The 22875-nt window shown below is 38.3% G+C and overlaps 1 protein-coding gene across 3 annotated transcripts in view; it reads right to left on the bottom strand.

Annotated features, from left to right (window-relative positions):
• The window catches only part of POLR2B (RNA polymerase II subunit B), a 47381-nt gene that overhangs the window by 24051 nt on the left and 455 nt on the right, over positions 1 to 22875 (bottom strand). Inside the window, exons 1-14 of one of the 3 annotated variants that reach the window (XM_072775182.1) lie at positions 22726 to 22863; positions 22271 to 22603; positions 17751 to 17823; positions 12362 to 12512; positions 10147 to 10259; positions 9808 to 10027; positions 9278 to 9436; positions 5088 to 5252; positions 2864 to 3060; positions 2590 to 2709; positions 1644 to 1830; positions 815 to 958; positions 447 to 586; positions 235 to 346 (exon numbers count right to left, since the gene is read on the bottom strand). In XM_072775182.1, coding sequence (XP_072631283.1) covers positions 235 to 346; positions 447 to 586; positions 815 to 958; positions 1644 to 1830; positions 2590 to 2709; positions 2864 to 3060; positions 5088 to 5252; positions 9278 to 9436; positions 9808 to 10027; positions 10147 to 10259; positions 12362 to 12512; positions 17751 to 17823; positions 22271 to 22289 — 1800 coding nt within the window. In that variant the 5' untranslated portion in view covers positions 22290 to 22603; positions 22726 to 22863. Of the gene's footprint in view, positions 1 to 234; positions 347 to 446; positions 587 to 814; positions 959 to 1643; positions 1831 to 2589; positions 2710 to 2863; positions 3061 to 5087; positions 5253 to 9277; positions 9437 to 9807; positions 10028 to 10146; positions 10260 to 12361; positions 12513 to 17750; positions 17824 to 22270; positions 22864 to 22875 lie in introns of those variants that run through there. The other 2 variants (XM_072775183.1, XM_072775181.1) reach the window with 2 other exon arrangements.

The following is a 22875-nucleotide window of genomic DNA, read 5'->3' as shown; positions in this document are numbered from 1 at the left end:
GCAGATAATCAACTGCTGAGCCACCCAGGCATCCCTACATGTCAAATTTTTATAAGTATATACCTAAAGCATTAAAGCAAGCAATATCTTATATTTAACTCAAAACATCACCTAGACTTTTGACAATGTACTCTACAAGGGAAACAGTTAAAGATGCCAATGCAAATAAAACTGTCACTAGTCTTATGCCTTGTTTAGATATCCCATATGATCATGCACTCTCAAAAGACTCACTTCAGACACAATGATGTCCATCTGACGCCGCAATTTCCTTAGAGTGTTCATAAGTTGTTCAGGATCTTTATGTATTCCAACCCAGCAACCATTAACAAAAATCTTGGTTGCACTAAAATGTGAAATCAAGAGCATTTTGCAGTTAGTATCTGTATACTAAGCAACAACCCAAGATTAACAATAGTTTCAAAAGAAATCACATCTATACATACTCAGCAATAGCTGCAGGAGAAATTTCTTCTAAATTTTCCATACTCCATTCTTCTAAAAATTCCAGAATTGGAGAAGGCTGAGACCCAACTGAAATATAAGCCATCAGGGCTAAATTCTTCACAAGTCCTACAGCATGGCCCTACAAATAAACAAAGTATTACTCATACTGATTTAGCATGCCTATCAAAATTCTTTTCCATAAACGTTTTTCCTTCAATTTGATTTCAGGATTTACTCTAAGAACAAAATCATAAATAAAACATTAGTTCTAGAACCACACAGCATAACTAAATACTTCCACAAGTAATTACATATCCTACATAATTATTGATAGACTTTTGACTGAATGTAAACTCTAATGTATTACCTCTGGGGTCTCAGCAGGACACACCATTCCCCACAATGTATTATGCAACTGTCTTGGTTTTGCTAGCTTGCCATCTCTACCAATAGGTGAATTCAAACGACGAAGGTGAGAAAGAGTAGATGCAAAAGTCAGGCGGTTTAATACCTAGAAAATAGCAAAACTTTAAAAGTTTGGGCATTTCTGTTACTCGTCCTATCACATTTTTGGCAAATACTAGAAAGAGGCAAAGTCACATTTTTACTTATAATCAATTGACATCAAACTCTCCCTATCACTCCTTTCTCCATCCTTTCCCTGAATAAGATCATTCACCTCATAAGTGCCTGTTATAGCAGGGATGGTAAACATGTGAGGTACAATTCTAACATGTCACATAAATGCTTTATTTATAATCACCTCCAACCACTAGGATGTTAGTTCCACCAAGAGTTGGTGACCCTAACCCCCACGCGTTCACAAGTCAAAAGTGTACTGTACTTTGCATCAAAGAAAGGGAATACCCATTTATTCTCTGGGTCGGTGTCTAACATGGAGATCTAAAAACATAAAAATTTCACTAACATGGACCATCTTTACCTCCCAAGCAGCTACACTAATTTATTAACTATCTTGCTGTAAGCCAAAACCTTAATTTCTCTTAAGTAATGCTAACAGCTAATTTGAAGACAAATTTCATTTTCATAATCCAAAATCCCCCAGTGCTGTTATACCTGACAGGGGAAAAAAAAAAAAAAAAAAAAGGCAAAACAATTTACACTCAATGAATGAAAGGATTTCTTAGTCCCACGACATTTTCCTATCAAACCTGTAATCATAGTCCATGTCCTACCTGAGATACTCCAGCTCTGGCTTGATGAGCTTTCTTTTGGTCACCCCAGTTTCCAGTAGCTAAGGAATATTTTAGGCCATCAGATATAATCCTTGTTTTAATTGCCAACTCCAAGTTAAAATCCTTTCCTCGATCAATAAACTTCTGTGCATAGATCCGCACTTCTTTAAGCAAATTCTTAAACATACTGCCAAATAAAATGGTATCGTTTCAAATATGTAAAGGTCAACATACATTCTCAATACGGACAATACTGCCCACAAGGGGGAGGAAAGTAGTTAGCATAGAGGAAGGGAAGTGTTATTACTCTCTTTATGTAAAAAGCACTGATGTACTTACAGTACATAAACATACATAAGAGGAACAACTAGGGAAAAAAATGTCAGAAGAGACTCCTTAATGGGGTGAAAACAAGACTGAAGAACATCAATCCAAAATACACAAAATAACAGAATACATAGAAACACTACTATAATCTTTTTCATATTGTCTACATACTTTGTTTTTAAAAACTTCTGATTATAAAAGTGTTAGATGTTCATTATAGGAAATATGGAAAATATAAGAACATATGAAAAATAAAACTCACTTTAAACCAATATTGCTAATATTTTGATAGATTTCCCTCCAGCTTTTGTGTTTTTATAAAATGCAAAAGCAGGACTAATAAAAATTCCAATATCATCTATACTTAGAAAATCAAGACAAACGCCTTATAAAGCTACCAGAGAAATAAAGAAAATGTAAATAATAAACTGTCCTCACAAACCTGAAATTGTCAGACAGGAACCAGAACAAAATCTGGGCAAGTGGCACAAAGAATGTAGCTAACTTCCTATGTACCCAATATGGATGCCAAGAGAGTTTAGTACTTCCATTAGTGCAATGACCAATCTAAGGTGAAATCTCTCTACTTTTAACAACATCGTTTTATATCATTCCTTACCCTCTAAATAAGAATGCAAGCAGTGGCCCAGCAAGATCCAATCTTTTGTTTCCATAGTGATCCCTGTCATCTAATTCTCTTCTACCCAAGGCTGCTAGAAGCAACCTATGAACCATGTACCTTGAAAAAAAAGAAAAGAAACAAGAAAATGAAAAACAATACATATGGCTTTTGGCTTTTTAAAAAACTTGTATATTAAAAACACCATTTCTGATATTTTTAACTTTAAGGAAAACTTTATCTCGACAGTATCTTGGCAAAAATCTTAACATACCCCAAAAAATAAGCTTTTTTGGTCTCACAAAAGTCACTGACACCAACATGAGGGAGCATTTCTTTTTGTAAGACTTCTTTTGCATATTTAATTCTTTTCTCTTTAGTGACCCCAGGCTTTGCCCCTCTTGAGCCAATGAAATTTAGTGCAACATTCTGCTCCTGGATGACAAAAGCTTCATCGAGAGAAGGTTTCACCTATCAGAAAATTCAAATGAAAGTTATTTTCAAATTCATATTTTCACCTTAAAATAAGTAACTGTTAACTTTCATTTATAACTTGTTAAATATCCCTATGTACTTAATAGAATACGCAAATATTTTTTTTAAAAAACAAGGAACCACAAAATCCTAAAACTTGAATAAGTCTTAAGATCTAGAGATCTGACAGAATCTACACAATTACACTTCCTAAAATAATACAAATAACCCTATTATTTAAAAAAAAAAAAAAAAAAGCAGTTTTTGGTTTTTACATTTTAGTTAACAATGGCAAAACAAAAATTCCTAAATATCTTACACCAATTTAGAAAAGTTTAATAGTCAAATTAAAATTGACTCAACTACAAATGAATAAATGCACTAGGCTGGTTTTAGTCTTGGTTTTAAGAGGTTTTTAAACCTATAAATAAAACTACTCTGTTTTTTGTAAAGCACAATATTTCAAAGGCAGACTGTTATAGAGACCTACACGTTCTATACCTGCAGCAAAGTGGGTGTGGCCTCTAAGCAGTCATGTAATCAGTTTCCTTGTCTGAGGTGGTCAGACATGATAATCCCCAAGTTTTACTCACTCTAGTTCTAACATTCTAAAATTCCATTTTACATAATGAGCATGAAGAATGGGTACCACTTAACTTTGGCCTCTGTATATACACTTGAATTCTATCACATTTTCTGAAATGTCTTTCCTGCCTCTGACTTCCTATGTCTATTTATCACTGATTCTCAAAAGTCTAAAAATATCCATATTCCAATCATAGAACCAACGATCAGAAAAAGGTAACATAAACCAGTCAAAGTGAGGCCACAATATGGCAAATGGAAGTGGTCTTTTTAAATCATCAATGTTATGAAACTGTTTTGTTAAGGTTAATATGGATTTGGAAAAAAGGAAAACAAAAGAAAAAATTAAAGTACTCTTGCAAAGTGAATGGCTTGACTCGGACTGTAAAAATTGGCCTAAGCTTCGTAAGAGCTAAAGGAACAAGCAATAATTAAAAATAAGTATGTAACAGACATAAAGCAAATCAGCTCTTTCACTTTCCTAAGAAAATTCCAGTTTGAATATGATCTGAATCAATTTTGAATCATTTGCAATGCCTTTTGGATTAAAAGATAATAAATTTTCTTAAATACTTAAATAATTACTATCTTTAAGTATTTAAAGAAAACAAACAAAAAAAAAAAAACACAAAAACGCGACCATTAGTAAAAGCTAAAAGTAAAATCTAACCAGAATCCATTTTTCTCATGGAACTGCATCAATGCTCTAATAACTAATGTACTCATTCTGCTATCTCACTTTGTGACCAATGTTTGGCCTCCATTTAACCTTCTTACTTAGTAGTCCTAAAGACTTTAGACAATTCAGGACAACTGGCAATAACCTAAATAAGATCTATGGCCTAGTAGTATTAAAGCTAAGTATTATGAATATGTAAAGAATGTCCTGGTTTTCATAGGAAATACACATTGAAGTATTTAGGAATAAAGGGCACAATGCCTGAAACTTACTCTCAAATGTAGAAAAAAATAACATGTATAAATAAAGAGAATGCTAAAACAAATGTAGCACAGGTACCAACTAGTGAATCTGGATGAGAGTATATAAAAGTTCTTTGCAACTTTTCTACAAGTTTGAAATTATTTCAAAATAAAAAGTTAAAAAAGGTTATCAACTATTCATTTTCTTTTTTTACTATACATTTCTTTTTTTTACTAAATTGCACCATATGGTATGCTTTCATGATTTTCTTACTATGGTTTCTTCTTGTTGCTATCGGTGAACTCTGGCTGCCTCTAGTTTTTATGTCTATTTTACACAGAATTGTCAAGAAAGAAGCTGAAGCAAGGCTGAAGGCTTTTGCTACACAGTAAATAGCATGGATCTGTGGCCGCTAAATTACTCTTCAAAGCATCTTTCTACTATGTTTTAAGATTACCAAGTCAGTAACTTTAAACCTCTCATTAGAACACTGCGAATATATTTTGCTTTACATTACCATTTCCATCATCTCTGGATCTTCAAAATCATAAATAATATGCTCTAAAATATCTCTGTCAGACACAAAACCTAATGCTCTAAACACAATAATGATGGGAACTTCCTGCTTGATATATGGTAGAGTTGCCACAATGCGTTGACCAATAGCACTCTTTTTTGCACCCTAGAAAAATAAAACATTAGAATATCAGTACAAAGAGATCACGGTCACATAAAAATATCATAAGAACCATTTCATACACATGTCCACAGTATGTATTTCAAAAGAAGTATACCTTTCAAACTTTAAGGAATGTCCTATGGCTGCTTGCCAAAGACACTGAAACAGGTTTACTAATTCTATGAACAGGCTGATCATTTAGACCTAAGAGAACTTCCATCCTCTATTCTATGCCTGCCAAGACTCTCTTATTAAAAATACACACACAAAAAAAACAAAACACAAAAAATTCTCTGGAAGAAAGACATAACGGGTCAAAAAAAAAATATGTAGGGTAGCCCAGGTGGCTCAGCAGTTTAGTGCCACCTTCAGCCCAGGGCCAGATCCTGGAGACCTGGGATTGAGTCCCACGTCAGGCTCCCTGCATGGAGCCTGCTCTCTCTCTGTCTGTGTCTCTGCCTCTCTGTCTCTCATGAATAAACAAATAAAATCTTAAAAAAAAAAAAAAAAAAAAAAAAAAAATATATATATATATATATATATAGGCAAACACAGGAAAAAAGCTAAGCATGAATGAAAAATATTAACTCAGAGCTGGTAAGGTATCTCATTTGAATAGTATTTCAAAATTAAACAGCCTCTCTCACATAATTTTTTTTCCAATTTCTCTTTAATTGTATACACATACAGAAATGAAACAAAAGTTACTAGCCTACACTTTCATAAAAACTGGCTTCTCCATTTTAATTATCTTTAATATTAAACTCTATCTCCTCTTGGCCTCATAACCCTATATTATCATGGTCCCTCTAATAACAATTTCTGTCATCTCCTCCTATTCAGACCTGGGTCCTTAGAAATCTTATCCAATTTTATGGGTATTCAGTTAATGGCTCTTGAAAAATGATACCCAAACTTTCATCTTGCTCTTTTTCCTGTACTCTGAGCCAAATGCTAGTTGGTTGTTTCTACTTAGAAATCAATTATGCCATTCAGTCTATGATCTGTTTCATCACAGATCTTTTTCAGAATAAGCAAAACATAAGAAAATAATGCACACATCATGTACCCCCACAAAATCTTTTGTCTAAGAAATGAACTCACTACATTCTAAAAATCAATTCTTAGAAGTTTTCTATTTCATCCAGAACTTGAGGATAGAAACCACAGAATCTTCAGTGACTCATATTATACCAAATCTATCACTAAACCCAGATTTTTTTTTTAAAGATTTGATTTTTAAATTATCTCTACACCCAATGTGGGACTCAAACCTACGACCCTGAGATCAAGAGTTGTATGCTCTCCCGACTGAGCCAGTCAGGTGCCCCAGATGATTTTTCTTTTCTCTGCCTCTAATTTATTCATTTTGCCCCTAACTGCCATAGTAATCTCTCTAACTTATGTTTTCATTTCTTTGCCCTCCATGATCTAGGCTAATGCTGCTCAACAAAGAATGCACACATCAGGAACACATCTTTTCCAAACATTTGTACTTGGGCCCCATTCTACCTCTATTTACAAATAAAAACCACTTTAATTATTTAAAACACCTATTCTATGTGTCTATTTAACTTCAGGTAGCTAAAATTCTCTAATCTTCAAGTTCAGAACTGTTTGCAAGAGCACAGGACTAGAAACCTAAATGCCCATCAAAAGGGAAATGGTTAAATAAATTTGCTACCAAAATAAAATAAAATAAATTATGCTACCAAAAATAAATAAATAAATAATAAAATAAACCTGCATCTATAAATAAATAAGTAAATAATGAAAGAAAGAAAAGAAAAGGAAGGAAAGGAAAGGGAAAAGGAAAAGGAAAAGGAAGCAAGCTATATCTACATATGGAATATAACAGCTCCAAAATAATGATAAAGTGCTGATCTAAACATGTTTTTAGGGATCCTTGGGTGGCGCAGCGGTTTGGCGCCTGCCTTTGGCCCAGGGCGCGATCCTGGAGACCCGGGATCGAATCCCACATCGGGCTCCCGGTGCATGGAGCCTGCTTCTCCCTCTGCCTGTGTCTCTGCCTCTCTCTCTCTCTGTGTGACTATCATAAATAAATAAAAATTTAAAAAATAAATAAATAAATAAACATGTTTTTAAAGGATACCAGCAGGGACGCCTAGGTGGCTCAGTGGTTGAGCATCTGCCTTCGGCTCAGGTCATGATCCTAGGATCGAGTCCCATATCAGGCTCCCCACTGGGAGCCTGCTTCTCCCTCTGCCTATGTCTCTGCCTCTCTCTATCTTTCATGAATAAATAAATAAAATCTTAAAAAAAAAAAAAAAAGATACCAGCAAAGTTCAAACTTTGTATCTCATGCTACCATTTATATTTTTTGCATTAAGACTATTTCTGAACTGATTCATGAGAAATTATTAAAAGTGACTGCCTCTGTGGAAAAGAAGGTCAAAGGATGACTACTTTTTATATTAAATTTTTTTCTACTTTTGAACTGTTTTAATGTGCATGTATAACTTATTCAAAACAAAATATAATAAAAACTGTACCTGAAATTAAATAGAAGCAATTGCAACTACTTTTGAAGACCGTTATAAAGATAATATCAAGCAATCAGAGTAACATAACTACACACAGCAAATAAGAAAAGCTAGCTATTATTTTTTTAAAATAAAGATTTTATTCACTTACTTACGGATGTTAGAGACAGGGAAGGGGGGAAGGGAGGTGGGGGGAGGAAGGGAGAGGGGGGAAGGCAAGGGAGCTTGCTCCAGTGTGGGGAGGGGCAGGAGGAGAAAGAGAGGGGAAACCTCCAGTAGATTCTACACTGAGCACAGAGCCCAATGCTGGGCTCCATCTCACGACCCTGAGATGATGACCTGAGCTGAAATCAAGAGTCAGACACTCAACCAACTGTGCCACCCAGGTGCCCAAGGCTAGGTATTAATTATTACAAATCACATAGGGGACGCCTGGGTGGCTCAGCGGTTGAGCATCTGCCTTCGGCTCAGGCCCTGATCCCAGAATCCATGATCATGTTCCACATCAGCCTCCTTGCAGGGAGCCTGCTTCTCCCTCTGTCTATATCTCTGCCTCTCTCTCTCTCTCTTTCTCTCTCTCTGTGTCTCTTGAATAAATAAACAAAATCTTTAAAAAAAAAAAAAAAAAAAAAAACCACAAGTAACATGGTAGGCAGCTTCTAAGATGGTGCTCATGGACTCCTGCCTACTACTATTATTCCCTTGTATAATTGTCTTCCCTTGAAAAGGGGCTGAACATAGTGGCTTATATCTAACCAAAGAGAATACAGCAGAAATGATAGGATGTTGTTTCTAAGATTATGTTATAGAAGACTGTGATTTCCATCTTGCTTGTCCACTCTATGGTCTTCTCGATTACTCTCTCTGATGAAGCAAGCTCCATGTTGTCAGCAGCTACATGGAGAACCACGTGGCAAAGAACTGAGAGAAGGTTCCTGCCACCAGCCAGCAAAGAACCGAGTCTCTCAATTCAACAGCCCACAGTGAACTGAATCACACTGGTTTCACAGACAACCACATGAAATGAGCCTTTGACGAGCACAGCTCAGGCAAACACCTTGACTGCAGCCTTGTGAGAGATGCTCAGCCAGAGGACCTAGTGAAGCCACCCCAGATTCTGGATTCACAGAAACTGTGAGATGATCTATGTTGTTACTGGGGTAATTTGCCACAGAGCAATAATAATACAACATCTACCATATAACACTGACAATAAGCTCCAGAAAACATTTTTTAACTAAGAATGGAGTCTGACGGGACACCTCGGGGGCTCAGCGGTTGAGCGCCTGCCTTTGGCTCAGGGCGTGATCCTGGAGTCCTGGGATCGAGTCCCACAGCGGGCTCCCTGCAGGAAGCCTGCTTCTCCCTCTGTCTGTGCCTCTGCCTCTCTCTCTCTCTCTCTGTATCTCTCATGAATGAATAAATAAAATCTTTAAAAAAAAAAAAAAAAAGAATGGAGTCTGACAGATTATAAGACTAGACAGAAAGAAATAAACTCAAACAACATCATATTCCAGACCATACCTGTCCTCCTCTTGCCAGCATGCTAACCCAAATAGTACTTGTGGGTCGGGAAGAATTCTCCAGACATGATCTACACTCTCCTGTGTAGGCATATTTAGAATCCTTTTTGGCGAACACATAGACGGTGTTTGTCGCCATTTTCTCTTGAGCAATCAGAACCTTTAGGGACAATAAAACAGTTATGCCATAAAACCCACAAGTCCTTGAAGTAGAAAGAAGAGTAAAATCTGCATCTTAATTTAAGCTGATCAGATGAGCTCACTGAAACATCAATTCTTAAACTTTACAAACTCCATTTTACATAAATGCTTCACAGAAACATATAAGCTCAAGCAACTGATCACATTTCTAGTATTTATTATATACAACTAAATAAAGGTTTGGTTTACATAAGTTTGGCTGTCACTCCCTAAATAATTCAACGCCACTTCTAGGCTTTTCTGTATACAAGTTTACTTTTTAATTTGAAATTTCATAATCTAAATCTTAATTACAATTTTGTAATTTTCTTTAAATAACACTTATTATACCTTTTCTGATCCATTAATAATGAAATATCCACCAGGATCCAAAGGGCATTCATTTAACTCACAAAGATCACGATCTGTTAAGCCATTCAACAGGCAGTAAGTTGAACGCAACATAATTGGAATTTTTCCTATAAAAGTTTTCTGATGCTGAGTTTGAAGTTGTTCTTCACCTTCTTTAATGACTGTTTTTGTTATATCAACATAAAGTGGAGCAGAATACCTTTAGAAACAAAAGTAAAATCACAACTAAGTAATAGTAAGGTGTTTGCTAAAACTCAACTGGTTAAAATCACATTTTCTGAACTGTATTACAGTATCAATTATTGGAAAAATTCTTACGTGAGATTTCTTAACCTGGCCTCATTTGGCATCATTGGCGAAGGAGCACCATCTCTTTCCCAATGGGTAGGCTTGGAGAGGTAAATTTGTTCAAACTTCAGCAAGTATCTTGGCTAAAAGGAAACCAAAAAACATGAAAAGGATAGTTTTCCATGAAAGTTTTAATGATTCCATTTTAATCAACATTAACATTTGACTAGGAGCAGCTCTAGAAACTGCTGAAATTCACCCACTTTACTAACACTGGGGACTCTCAAAGGCCAATATCCCTATTTCAAAGATGTCAAGTTTTGTACCTGCTTTCTTAAGGCAAAGACCAAGAGACTTAAAATATCCCAAGTAAATAAAGATTATGCATATATCTCATATGCTCTATGTTTATATCAAATAGTTAAAAGATTTGTATCAGTAATCTATATACTTCTGTGTGGTCTCTCCTTAGTTAAGGTCAGAAGTACATACAATGTTACCAGAAAAACAAAGAAAAGATAAATTCAATTAGGACCATCCTCTAATTTATTCAACAGAACACTGGAAAAAATAAACCTATCTCTTCAATTAAATTTACAAAAAAATCCCAATTACTCTATATCAAGGACTGAGAACAACTTCCAACCCTGATCAAAGCACAACGTACTCCCTCTACCAAAAAAAGTTTTCAATCAGTATCTGTTCCCCAATAAAACAAGATCCATGAGCACTTTCCAGAGGTAAACGGAAAGTGGTTTCTCTCTAAACCAGATCTTAGAAAAAGAAACAATGGGACTAAAACAGACCACTAATGGTAATTAACATCCAAGTTCCCCAAATTGAACAATTCCTAATAACACCCAAAGCCCATGACAATCTCATTCTATCTTACCTTCCGCTAACACATATCAAAAACAGATCAAGCTAAAAATCATCTACTGACTGTTGTGGTCATTCCATCCCCAAGTCAAATAACACCAAGTATTTCCTTGCTGAACCCCCTAAGTATCTTGTCTCTACTAAGACAAGTTCTACCCCGCCGCCCTTCATAGTCAGCTTAAGTCTGCCCCCATCTTTTCCACTAAATTCTGATACCCCAGCTTCAGATCTATTCCTCCAATAGTACTTAATAGTAGTGACACTTTGAACCTGTTATATTGTTACCTCTCTGTTTTGCAAATACTAGGAAAATATTGTGTTAAAAAAAAATTATGCCCATTTTTCCAGCACAGTGCCAGAAGAACCGACGATTTTTGTTAAAAGTCTATGCAGCATCTCCAACTAGATACGATTTTTGTTAAAAGTCTATGCAGCATCTCCAACTAGATTAGAAGAAAAGATCAGCCCTTAGGAGATTAGCTACAGAAAAGGAGGACTGAATTTGCCAAAAATAAAAGGAAGATTGAATTGGGGCTCTCCCTGACTCACTTGGTTTTTCAGTTTCCCCATCTCTCTTCTCAAAAACTGGGGACAGCATTATTTTGGACCATATACTTCTTTACAATAACTCACATAAGACCAGATTATAAAATTATAACCTTGCGGGATCTCTGGGTGGTGCAGCGGTTTGGCGCCTGCCTTTGGCCCAGGGCGCGATCCTGGAGACCCGGGATCGAATCCCACATCAGGCTCCCGGTGCATGGAGCCTGCTTCTCCCTCTGCCTATGTCTCTGCCTCTCTCTCTTTCTCTCTCTGTGACTATCATAAATAAAAATTTAAAAAAAAATAAAATTATAACCTTGCTATGATTTTAATAATGCTAAGAACATATGTATGTATAAACAGACTATTAGAAACTTAGAAAAACTAAAACAGCTGGTATGTTTGGGTGATTTTTTCCTTTATTATCTATTATAACGTATTTCTTACAAAAATAAGGGGGAAAGTCCTTCAAATATATTTTCTTTTATGATTGTTGAAAAGAAATCACGAAAGGAAGAAAAAAGGGGGGGCTTCTGAAGCAACATGACTATTTGTGGCCTGCTTCTCCTAGTAGTTCATCATATTTCTAAGCTCCCCGTCCCCAGTTATTATATCCCTACTATCTGAATAAGGATTAGGGATTTGGATTACTTGCAAAAATATATCTACTAGTAAGAATAAACAGGAGCTGATAAAAGATGCTGTAAGTAACCTACTAAAAACATTCACTTTTTTTTTAACCCTTAAGCCAGGTGAGAGAACTGAAATTACAAATTAATACTCTTCTTTTACATATGTTACTTTATTAGAATAACCCTCTTACCGGTTCTTCAACTTCTCCACTAGCATGCTGAGCTTCAGCTTGTAGGTCTATAGGTGGAGCATCTTCCACAATTCTTTGAACAGACATCTGAATAAACTCATCAAAAGAATCCAGCTGTTGTCTGACCAAGCCTTTCTCGTCAAAATAGGAACTGGGAAAAAATATTTGAGTTTATAACTAGTTACAACTCAGTGATGTTTTCTAGAGTATTTCCCCATTCTCATTATAATTAAATCCAACCATTATAAGTCCATCATTACGCAGATACTATGATGTATCCAAAAAAGGGGTAAAACTAGAAACAGTTTCTCTGTAGGACTTAAGTTTTGGGAATCAAGGCTTATGGGTAAAATAATTAAAGCACAGCATAAAAACTATAAGGAATCCCTAATATAAAGATCTCTTATAAATTTTATCCAACCTCTTTAAAATGGACTGATTGATTTATATAAGTAATCTCTACATCCCACGTGGGGCTCAAACTCACAACCCCAAGATGAAGAGCTGTACACTTCTCTGACTGAGCCAGCCACGTACCCCTCATTCAACCTCTTTGAAATAGTTTTTCAAACTAAAGAAAATGTGGGACATCTGAGTGGCACAGTCAAGCATCTGACTCTGGGTTTTGGCTCAGGTCACGATTGCAGGGTGATGAGATCAAGCCCCACATGAGACTCTGCATTCATTGCAGAGTCTGCTTAAAATTCTCTCTCCCTCTGCCCCTCCCCACCATGCTCTCTCATTCTAAAATTAAAAAATCTTAAACTAAAAAAAATGTATAAAGATAAAATAATTCTAATTTGAATAAGAGGAAAGGTGATAAAAAAAAAAAGAGGAAAGATGATACCCATAACTAAAATACTGAAGGTATAAAAACATAATTTAAGGTTTAAGAGTAGTTCTATTTGGAATATGTTAAAGGTGAGATGGCACCTGGGTGGCTCAGTCAGTTAAGCGTCTGCCTTCAGCTCAGGTCATGATCCCAGGATCCTGAGACTGAACCCCACATTGGGCTCCCTGCTGAGCAGGGAGCCTGCTTCTCCCTCTCCCTCTGCCTGCTGCTCCCCTTAACTGTGCTTACTGTCAAGTGAATAAAATCTTAAAGAAATAAAAAATATAAAGGTGAGATGAAGTCATTCAAGTGAAAATATTCAGCAAATGACTGATGTTAAAAAATGAAATAGGAGTTAAAAAAAAAAAAAGAAAAGAAAGAAAAGAAGTATGGGAGAGATGGGAGTTACCAACAGATACAGAAATCACATAATGAAGCCCTAAAGAAGAACCTACAAGAGTAGATATTCAGTTTACAAGAACAGACACTTCTTCACATGAAGGAAGGAAAAAGAAGAAAAAAATATATATATACACACTAAAAGTAACAAGAAGCTAAAATTGCAAGAGCAATTTCACTCCTCACCACCCAGAAAGTGTACAGCTAGGTTTTAGGAAGACTATGAGAGCTCTGAGATTTACCACACTCTTATGGACTGGATTATCTCATCACCCCTCAGCAGGAGCAAACAACGCACCAGCATACCACCATGTCCCAATTCCTTCATCTTGTGACCCTGCATCTTGTACCTATGACAATTTCTTAGTTTCTACTCACCTCTCCCTGGCCACTACCAATCCCTTATCCTTACATCAGTTTTCTGAGGCAATATGTACAGCCCAACTAATGGTCAGTTTGGCATCACCAGGTCATTTCACAGGTCACTAGCAGACCTAGATTGGATGGCTTTGGGTCAAGATCTCAACCTGATTCAATCATGGACATTAATATTAGAAGTTAGGTCCTATGGCAGAGAATAGAAAACACAATCGGGCAGCCCCGGTGGCGCAGCGGTTTGGCGCCGCCTACAGCCTGGGTTGTGATCCTGGAGACCTGGGATCGAGTCCCACGTCGGGCTCCCTGCATGGAGCCTGCTTCTCCCTCTGCCTGTGTCTCTGTCTCTCTCTGTGTGTCTACGAATAAATAAATAAAATCTTAAAAAAAAGAAAAAGAAAACACATTCTTTTTTCTTTAAAGATATTTATTTATTTATTCATTTATGAATGAGAGAGAGAGAGAGAGAGAAGCAGAGACACAGGCAGAGGGAGAAGCAGGCTCCATGCAGGGAGCCCTATATGGGACTCGACCCCGGAACTCCAGGATCACGCCCCGGGCCAAAGGCAGGCACTGAACCGCTGAGCCACCCAGGGATTCCCCCCACAATCATTCTTGTATGAGATACAGCCTAAAAATGGTTAGGGTAATTTCCTTGTATAACTGCAAGCTAACAGGAAAGACATTTCTCACAACCATTTGAGTCTGCCATTGACATATAAGAAACATATGAAAGAAGGCACTATAATTTAAGTAACAATGTGTTGTTTTTTTTTTTTTTTAAAGAAAAAAAGATTAATTTATTCATGAGAGACAGAGAGAGAGAGAGAGGCAGATACACAGGCAGAGGGAGAAGCAGGCTCCACGCAGGGAGCCCAACGTGGAACTCGATCCAGGGTCTCCAGGATCATACCCTGGGCTGAAGGCGGCACTAAACCACCGAACCACCTGGGCTGCCCAGTAACAGTGGTTTTTATGGACAATTAACAATGAAAAAATCTTTACAAAACTGTGGATAAGTTTCATTTCCCCCAGAAGACTTCCCAAAATCATTAGAAACGTTAGAATGTTACCCTTGGGGTGCCTGGGTGGCTCAGCTGGTTAAGCATCTGATTCTCAATTTCAGCTCAGGTCATAATCTGTCTTGATATTATTTTTTAAAAGACTTATTTATTTATTCACAAGAGACACAGCGACAGAAAGAGGCAGAGAGAGAAGCAGACTCTACGCAAGGAGCCCGATGGAGGACTCAATCCGGGATCCCAGGATCACGCCCTGAGCCGAAGGCAGACACTCAACGGCTAAGCCACACAGGCGTCCCTCCATCTGGGTTTTTTTTTTTTTTTTTAAGATTTTATTTATTTATTCATTAGAGACAGAGAGAGAGAGACAGAGAGAGAGAGGGAGGGAGGGGCAGAGACACAGGCAGAGGGAGAAGCAGGCTCCATGCAAGAAGCCTGACATGGGACTCGATCCCAGGTCTCCAGGATCAGGCTCTGGGCTGAAGGCGGCGCTAAACCGCTGAGCCACCCAGGCTGCCCCTCAGTCTGGGTACTAAGCCTGGTGTGGGGTTCCACGCTCAGCGAGGAGTCCGCTTCTTTCCTTTCTCCCTCCGCCCTTCCCCTATACAAGCACCCTATCTCTATCAAACAAACATTAAAAAAAAAAAGGTTGTCCTTTACATGCCTAAACTATATAAATATTTCATATATGTATATATATATATATCTTTTTTTTAATTTTTATTTATTTATGATAGAGAGAGAGAGAGAGGCCGAGACACAGGCAGAGGGAGAAGCAGGCTCCATGCACCGGGAGCCCGATGTGGGATTCGATCCCGGGTCTCCAGGATCGCGCCCTGGGCCAAAAGCAGGCGCCAAACCGCTGCGCCACCCAGGGATCCCCTATATATATATATATATCTTATTTTACCACAAGCCCTCTTACTGAAGTCTCTGACATTAAGTAACATCACATTCACACTGTTTGGGAAAAATCACTTGACGTTAAAAAGTGAGAAAATAAAGCATCATCTCACAATAGCCAAAGAACCTATAGTCTATTAAAATGTAAAAATCAAATATTTTGTAACAAATGTTAAATGGGGTGACAGCTCAAAAATAGTTTACCCTGAACAATCATATATGTTGAAAACAGTTCTTTTAAGATCAAAATATTCCTTCTCCCTAGATATTGCAGAATATAGGAATACTCACAGAATATCTACCTATTTTTTTTCCTAGTAAGACACTTCTTAGTGTTTAAAACTCAAACATCATAGAGGATACAAATGTCTTAATACAAAGTTTTTATAGCCCATGATTAGTAGTAAAAAGACACATCTCAAAATTGCAACACATTTTTTTAACAACAAAAAAAAGGTTCAAGAACGTTTAGTTATATTCCAAATACAACTGGTACAACATTGGAAGCATGTGTTCTTTGAAAAAGAAGAGACTGTGAACCCAGAGGATGTGCACCTTGGAGATGAAGGGGCTCAAAGAGACATCACAGCAAGTGTCAGTTTGATAAGAGAGCAGAGTTATAGCATTTTATATTCTAATACAGCAGGATATAAGTTCACTACTTAAAAGTTACTTTTCTTACCTACAAAAAGGCTTCTGAGTTTTAATTATACTTAGAATTAGATGGGAAGTTAGGTTGAAATACAACCTAATGTAACTTTATCATTTAAAATAATAAAACCAAGGAATTGGGACACCTGAGTGGCTTAGCAGTTAAGGGTGTCTGCCTTCAGCTCAGGGCGTGATCCTGGAGTACAGGGATCGAGTCCCACATCAGGCTCCATGCAGGGAGTCTCTGCCTCTGTCTTTCTGTGTCTCTTATGAACAAACAAAATCTTAAAAAAAAGAAAAAGAAAACCAAGGAATCAAATTAACATCAGCAATGGATAAAAACAGGTTATATCACATGCTACCTAATGGACTGCAGAGAACATCACTCCTGCCAAAAGCAATCATATGAATCTAATTATGAGAAAACATCAGACAAACCCAAACTGAGGGGTATTCTAAAAAGCAACTGGCCTGTATTCCTCAAAAGTGCCGAGATCAAAAAAAAGGAAGACTGAGGGACTGTTCTGAATTACAGGAGACAAAAAAATAAGAAAACTAAAAGCAATATGAAATCCTAGGCTGGATCCAGGATCAGAAAAAAATTTACTTTTCTATAAACATTAGTGGGGCAACTGACAAAATTTGGGTAAGAACTATAAATTATTGTATTAATATCAACTTCCTGATTTTGATGACTTATTATATAAAAGAACGTTCTTATGTCTGCAACTTACTCTCAAATGTCTCGGAAAAAAAAAAAAGAAAGGGAAAAAAAGGCAAAGAAAATATGTAAGGTTAACATCTAGGGAACCTGAGTGAAATGTATATATGAATTCTTTGTGTAACTTAAAGTCTGAAATACTTTAAAAGTTCAAGTTAAATATATATATATATAAAATAAAGAAACCAGCTTTCATGTGACATATTCATATAAAATATAACTTTTTTAAGATTTTATTTATTTATTCATGAGAGACAGAGAGAGAGGCAGAGACACAGGCAGAGAAGCAGGCTCCATGCAGGGAGACCGATGTGGGACTCAATCCCGGGATTCCAGGATCACGCCCTGGGCCAAACGCAGACGCTCAGCCACTGAGCCACCCATAGGTCACTAAAATATATAATTTTCAATAACAGAATAAGCATGAAATCCCTTTATGGATTATTATGCCTTTTAAGGCTTATTCAGTTTGGTCTCAAAAGTTACCTGATTACAATCCAGCATGCTTCTTGCCACAAGTCTGGCGTGATTTCATCATCATCTTCATCATATTGCATATCTGCAAAAACCAAAATTATTGTACTTGTGCGCAATAAAATGCTAGTAGTTAACATCTTGCTCCTATGATTTGAAGTAGCAGAAACATATTTACATATTTACTCTTTGCTAAGTAAAAAGCAATCCTTTACCCCGCTTCTCTAAACTTTCAATTAACTAAATTATTACTAACATACATAGGTATATACCTATGTGTACGAAGTCTACATCACATAGGTATTCTCCCAATATACAAAGAGCCTTCGTTACAAAGGTTCAGTATAAGTTGTGTGAATGTGTTAATAATCCATCTTCTCCAGAAAGTCCATGTAATTCTCATCAATAGCTAACTGTAATGGTAACTAAGATGAAGCACATAATCCTCCAATCAATAAGCTCCTTAGAGACTGGAAAGATTATGTAAGGAGGTAAAGCCAGAGAAGGGTTCCAATAGCTGGGCAATACCTTAAGGTTCAGTAGACTATTATAGCAACATTTCATAAAGGTAAAAGAATGACAGGTTGTATTTTCTGAGGATGGCCACAACTATATTCTTCCATTTCACATGCTCTTTTACAGGGTCATCTTTGCCCACCATCAAGATATAGAGGTCTAGGTTTCCTCCCCTTAAATCTGGGTGGGTTTTTGACACTGCCATAACTAAAAGAATGTAGCTGAAGACATACTACAGGACTTTAAAGGTAATATTAGGTAAGAAAAGGCAATGCAATGTGTTTGCTAAAACACACACTTCTAGAGCTCTCTGAGTGGCCATTAGTTAAGTCCTACTACTTCAAGGCTTGTATAGTACAAGGAAGCCCAAATCATATGGAGAGGACGCTTGTAGAAGCCATGGTCAGCAATCCTGGTCCTTGAGTCCCACTAGGCTAGGTGTCAGACATGTATAATAAACACTCTAGATCACATAGGTCCCAGTCATCAATACCTAGCCTTTGAGTCTTTGCATTGAACCACTGGTCTCATGGAGCAAATAAGTCATTCCTATTATACTCTGTGCAAATTCCTGACCCACCTAACCCATGAACACATTAATTTTTTAAGCAGCCAAATTTTAGGGTAGTTATGCAGCAACAGTAATTTGAACAGCAGGAGGTTTGAAAAATCAGACTGCACAGTTCCTCTGATATTAGTCTCATCATCTGTAAAAGAGAAGCATGCTGTATTTTTGTTTTTATATTCTAACTTATATAGCCTGTAAAACTTAAGACTTTAGGTAAATTTTTTTTAGGAAACAATACATATTCAAAACAAATTATTTCATAAATGCTTCTTGAATGGATTGGAATTACTGACCCTATTCTGGAGGTGGGGGAAGAGTAAGAAACACAAAGATATCTAAAATAGCTCAGAGATACCTAGCTTTGATGACAGATTAGAGGTTAATATCACAGCCACACAGAGAAGCAAGAAGGTGAGAAAAGGAGAGAAATGAGGTTAGCTTTAGGTATACATGTAGATCATTTGTCCCCTTAAGTACTTGCAGTAAACAACTGGATATAAATATGAAGCTCAAATAAGGGGTATAAATTATAAATTGCTGAGAATCATTACAAGTGGTTGGTAGAATATGGAGAGCTTACATAGGAAAGGAAGACTGAAGGCAGGATATTGAGGAATACCTCTATTACAGTCATGTGAAAAAAATCCACGAAGGAGAGTCATTTATTCATTCATCCATTCCCATTCATTAAATATTTATTGCATGTATGTACTATATCCCAGGCACTGGAAACACAACATTCAGCAAGATAAAAGATGGCTATATCCTCAGAGAGATTATTACCTACTGGAGGAATACAAACAAGATGAAGAACAGGGCAGCCCCGGTGGCGCAGCGGTTTAGCGCCGCCTGCAGCCTACGGCGTGATCCTGGAGACCCTGGATGGAGTCCCACGTCAGGCTCCCTGCATGGAGCCTGCTTCTCCCTCTGCCTGTGTCTCTGCCCCTCTCTCTCTCTCTCTCTCTCTCTCTCTCTGTCTCTATGAATAAATAAATAAATAATCTTTAAAAAAAAAAGAGGAAGAACAAAGTGAAATGGACAATCCTAAGACCTGAGGAGGTTAGGGTAGCCTTCCCAAAAGAGGAGCTGAGCAGAGACCTCATGTATGAATAAACAGGAGTAATCGAGGCAAAAGGAAAGGATGAGGGTGGGAGTGGCAGAGAAAGTAGTCTTTCAAAAAAAACAATTTGTGCAAAAGACTCCAAAATGAAAGCTATTCAAGGAACAAAAGAAGGCTAATGTAGCTGAAGCACAGAGTATAATGTAGTAGTAAAAGAGATTGGTCTTTGCCAAATAAGAGCTGTGAAGAACCATTCTAAGATTTTAATAAGGGTGTGGTAAATCAGATTTTCATTTCTGAAAAATCACTATAGCCACAGTATGGGCAGTGAAATGGGAAGCCAAGAATCCCGGAGAGCATACAAACCAGTTGAGAATCTGGAGAAGTTAATCTAGGCAAGAGATTAGTGAGTTCGAGTGATGGCCTGAACTAGAAATTGTGGCAGAAGGGACAGACAAGTCACCAGATTTGACATATTTGGGAGACAGAACCCTTAGAACTTGGTGGCTCATTAGATAATGGGAACAGAAGAGAGGAATTAGGAATGATGCCCAGGCTTCTGGCTTCCACAACACAAGAGGAAGATACTACTCACTGAGATGGAGAACATAGGACAAAGCAGATTAGGAAGACAGATGAGTAAAAGCAAATAGCTCAGTCTGGACAGTGACAAGTTTGAGGAGGCTGGGGCATATCCAAGTGAAGTCGTCCAGTGGCAGTTAGACATGTAAGACACTTGGACTAGAAATATAAATTCGAAGTCATCCACATATAAATCATACCCGAAGCCATGGAGAAAAGATAGAATCCTCCTGAATAGTATGAGAGAAGAGAACAAGAAGGAATGCCAGACAGGTAAAAAGAATTACATGAGAGTTATGTGGCAGAAGGACTGAGTTTCAAAGAGGAAGTCATCAACAATGCTGAATACCACAGGGTCTGGATACGGTTTGAAAAATGTCCTTCTGGGGTGCCTGAGTGGCTCAGTTGGTTAAGCATCTGACTCTCCTCTTGATTGTGGCTCAGGTCATGATTGCACAGTTGTAGGACTGAGCACCATGTTGGGCTCTGTGCTCAGAGCAGAGTCTGCTTATCCCTCACCCTATGTTCCTCTGCTATCCTCATTCTATCACACACACAAATATCTTTTAAAGATTTTTTTTAAAAGATTTTATTTATTTACTCATGAGAAACAGAGAGAAAGAGGTAGAGACATAGACAGAGGAAGAAGCAGGTTACCTGCAGAGAGCCCGATGCAGGACTTGATCCCACGACCTTGACCTGAGCCAAAGGCAGACACAACCACTGAGCCACCCATGTGCCCCAATAAAATTTTTTTAAAAAGGTCCCTCTGATTTGTCAATTGGGAAGTCATTAACATTCTTATCATGAGCTATTTTAATGTAGTGGATAAAGTATAATTAGATTATTGTACAATCTGGTTGTAGGACTCCTGGGTGGCTCAGCAGTTGAGCGTCTGCCTTTGCCTCAGGGTGTGATCCTGGGGTCCCGGGATCGAGTCCCACAACGGCGTCCCTGCAGGGAGCCTGCTTCTCTCCCTCTGCCTGTGTCTCTGCCTCTCTCTCTCTGCGTCTCTCATGAATAAATAAAATCTTTAAAAAAATAAAAATAAAAAAAAGACTAAAACAGTAGAGTTTATGCTTCTGCTTCTTTTTCTCCCGAGAGTGGCCTGGGAATAAAGAGAAACATGAGAAGTGGCCACAGGATTGGGAGTCAGGAAAAAAGTGAAGTCTGAAAATAGTAGCTGTGGAGAATGAGAGACCGAGCATTAAAAATGATTAAAATACACTAGACCACGACTAAGATTTCCACATGTGAAAGGAAAAAATAAAGACATAGTGGCCGTATTCAATAGGATACATAACACCTGAACACTCTGGCATCTTGTGGGAAGACGGAATTTAAAGGTCATCTTTAAAGACCATTGACTTGGACGTGTGACATCACGAAGGGATGTGCCCCGACACACACACGCTATTCTTTAGCCCGGCTGTATGCGTGGCACAGGCTGACACTCCACAATTCAGGGGCTCCATAAATCCACTATGGCCTTGAGGGAAATCCAGAAAGGAGCCCTTTGCTTCAAAGTAAAAACAATGGACTCTGTCTTGCTGCTCGGCGCGCCATTTCTGTCCGGGAAGGCGGTGTCAGACTCACCCAGGAGCCGAAAGTGGAGAGACCGGAATCAGCTGACCGGGGGCATTAGCGCTACGTTCCCCGCACCCTCCACGCTCACGATCCCGGCCTGAGGAACGCCGGGGCCACCACCGGGAACACTCGAGCGGCGACTGAGGAGAGGCCGCAAATTCAGGTCCCCGCTTCTCCCCCCTTAGTTCGCCGCGGAGCGTTCCGAGTAGTTTCACCTACCTTCGTCCGCGTCGTACATATTGGCAGACGGTTCCCAAGTTCCTAACTCTTGAAACCGGAGAAAACCGCGCAGCAGCCACCAGCGCCCGCAGCGCGAGGGGAAGTAATTTCCGTCTCCGGCGTTCCCAGAATGCTCTGCTTCTCGGGGCCGAGGCCAACCCACAAAGCCGCCAACGTAAGATCTGCGCCTGCGCAAGTCGTCGGCTGGGTTAGCGAGGGTTAGAGCTGCGCACGCGCACACTGCAGACTGGTGGCTGCGAGGAATGTTCCTATAGTTTGAGGGTCGGATCCCGCCAGCTTTTTTGTTTTTCGATATCGTTGAACAAATAACACCTGATAAAAAAAAAATAAAGATTTATTAATAAAAGGCTTTAATTGAAGCCATGAGGACGCGGCGTTTTGGGGGGAGGGGTTCTGAAGACCAAAACCACGAAGCTTTGAAAAACGTGATTCACTAGAAGCCCGCCGGGCCAGCAAGTGGCGCGTTCCAGAAGCCCTAAAGTACGCAACCCCTCACTGGCCTCTCCAGCCCACGCAACTCGGCCCAGGTCGCCGACGCTTTTGCAGTAGCTTAGAAAGGGTTCTCGGGCCTCAGATCATTCTCG

This window comes from Canis lupus, chromosome 14, assembly GCF_048164855.1.
Source record: "Canis lupus baileyi chromosome 14, mCanLup2.hap1, whole genome shotgun sequence".
In the NCBI taxonomy this organism is placed as follows: Eukaryota; Metazoa; Chordata; class Mammalia; order Carnivora; family Canidae; genus Canis; species Canis lupus.
This window is presented reverse-complemented; position numbering and strand designations above follow the sequence as displayed.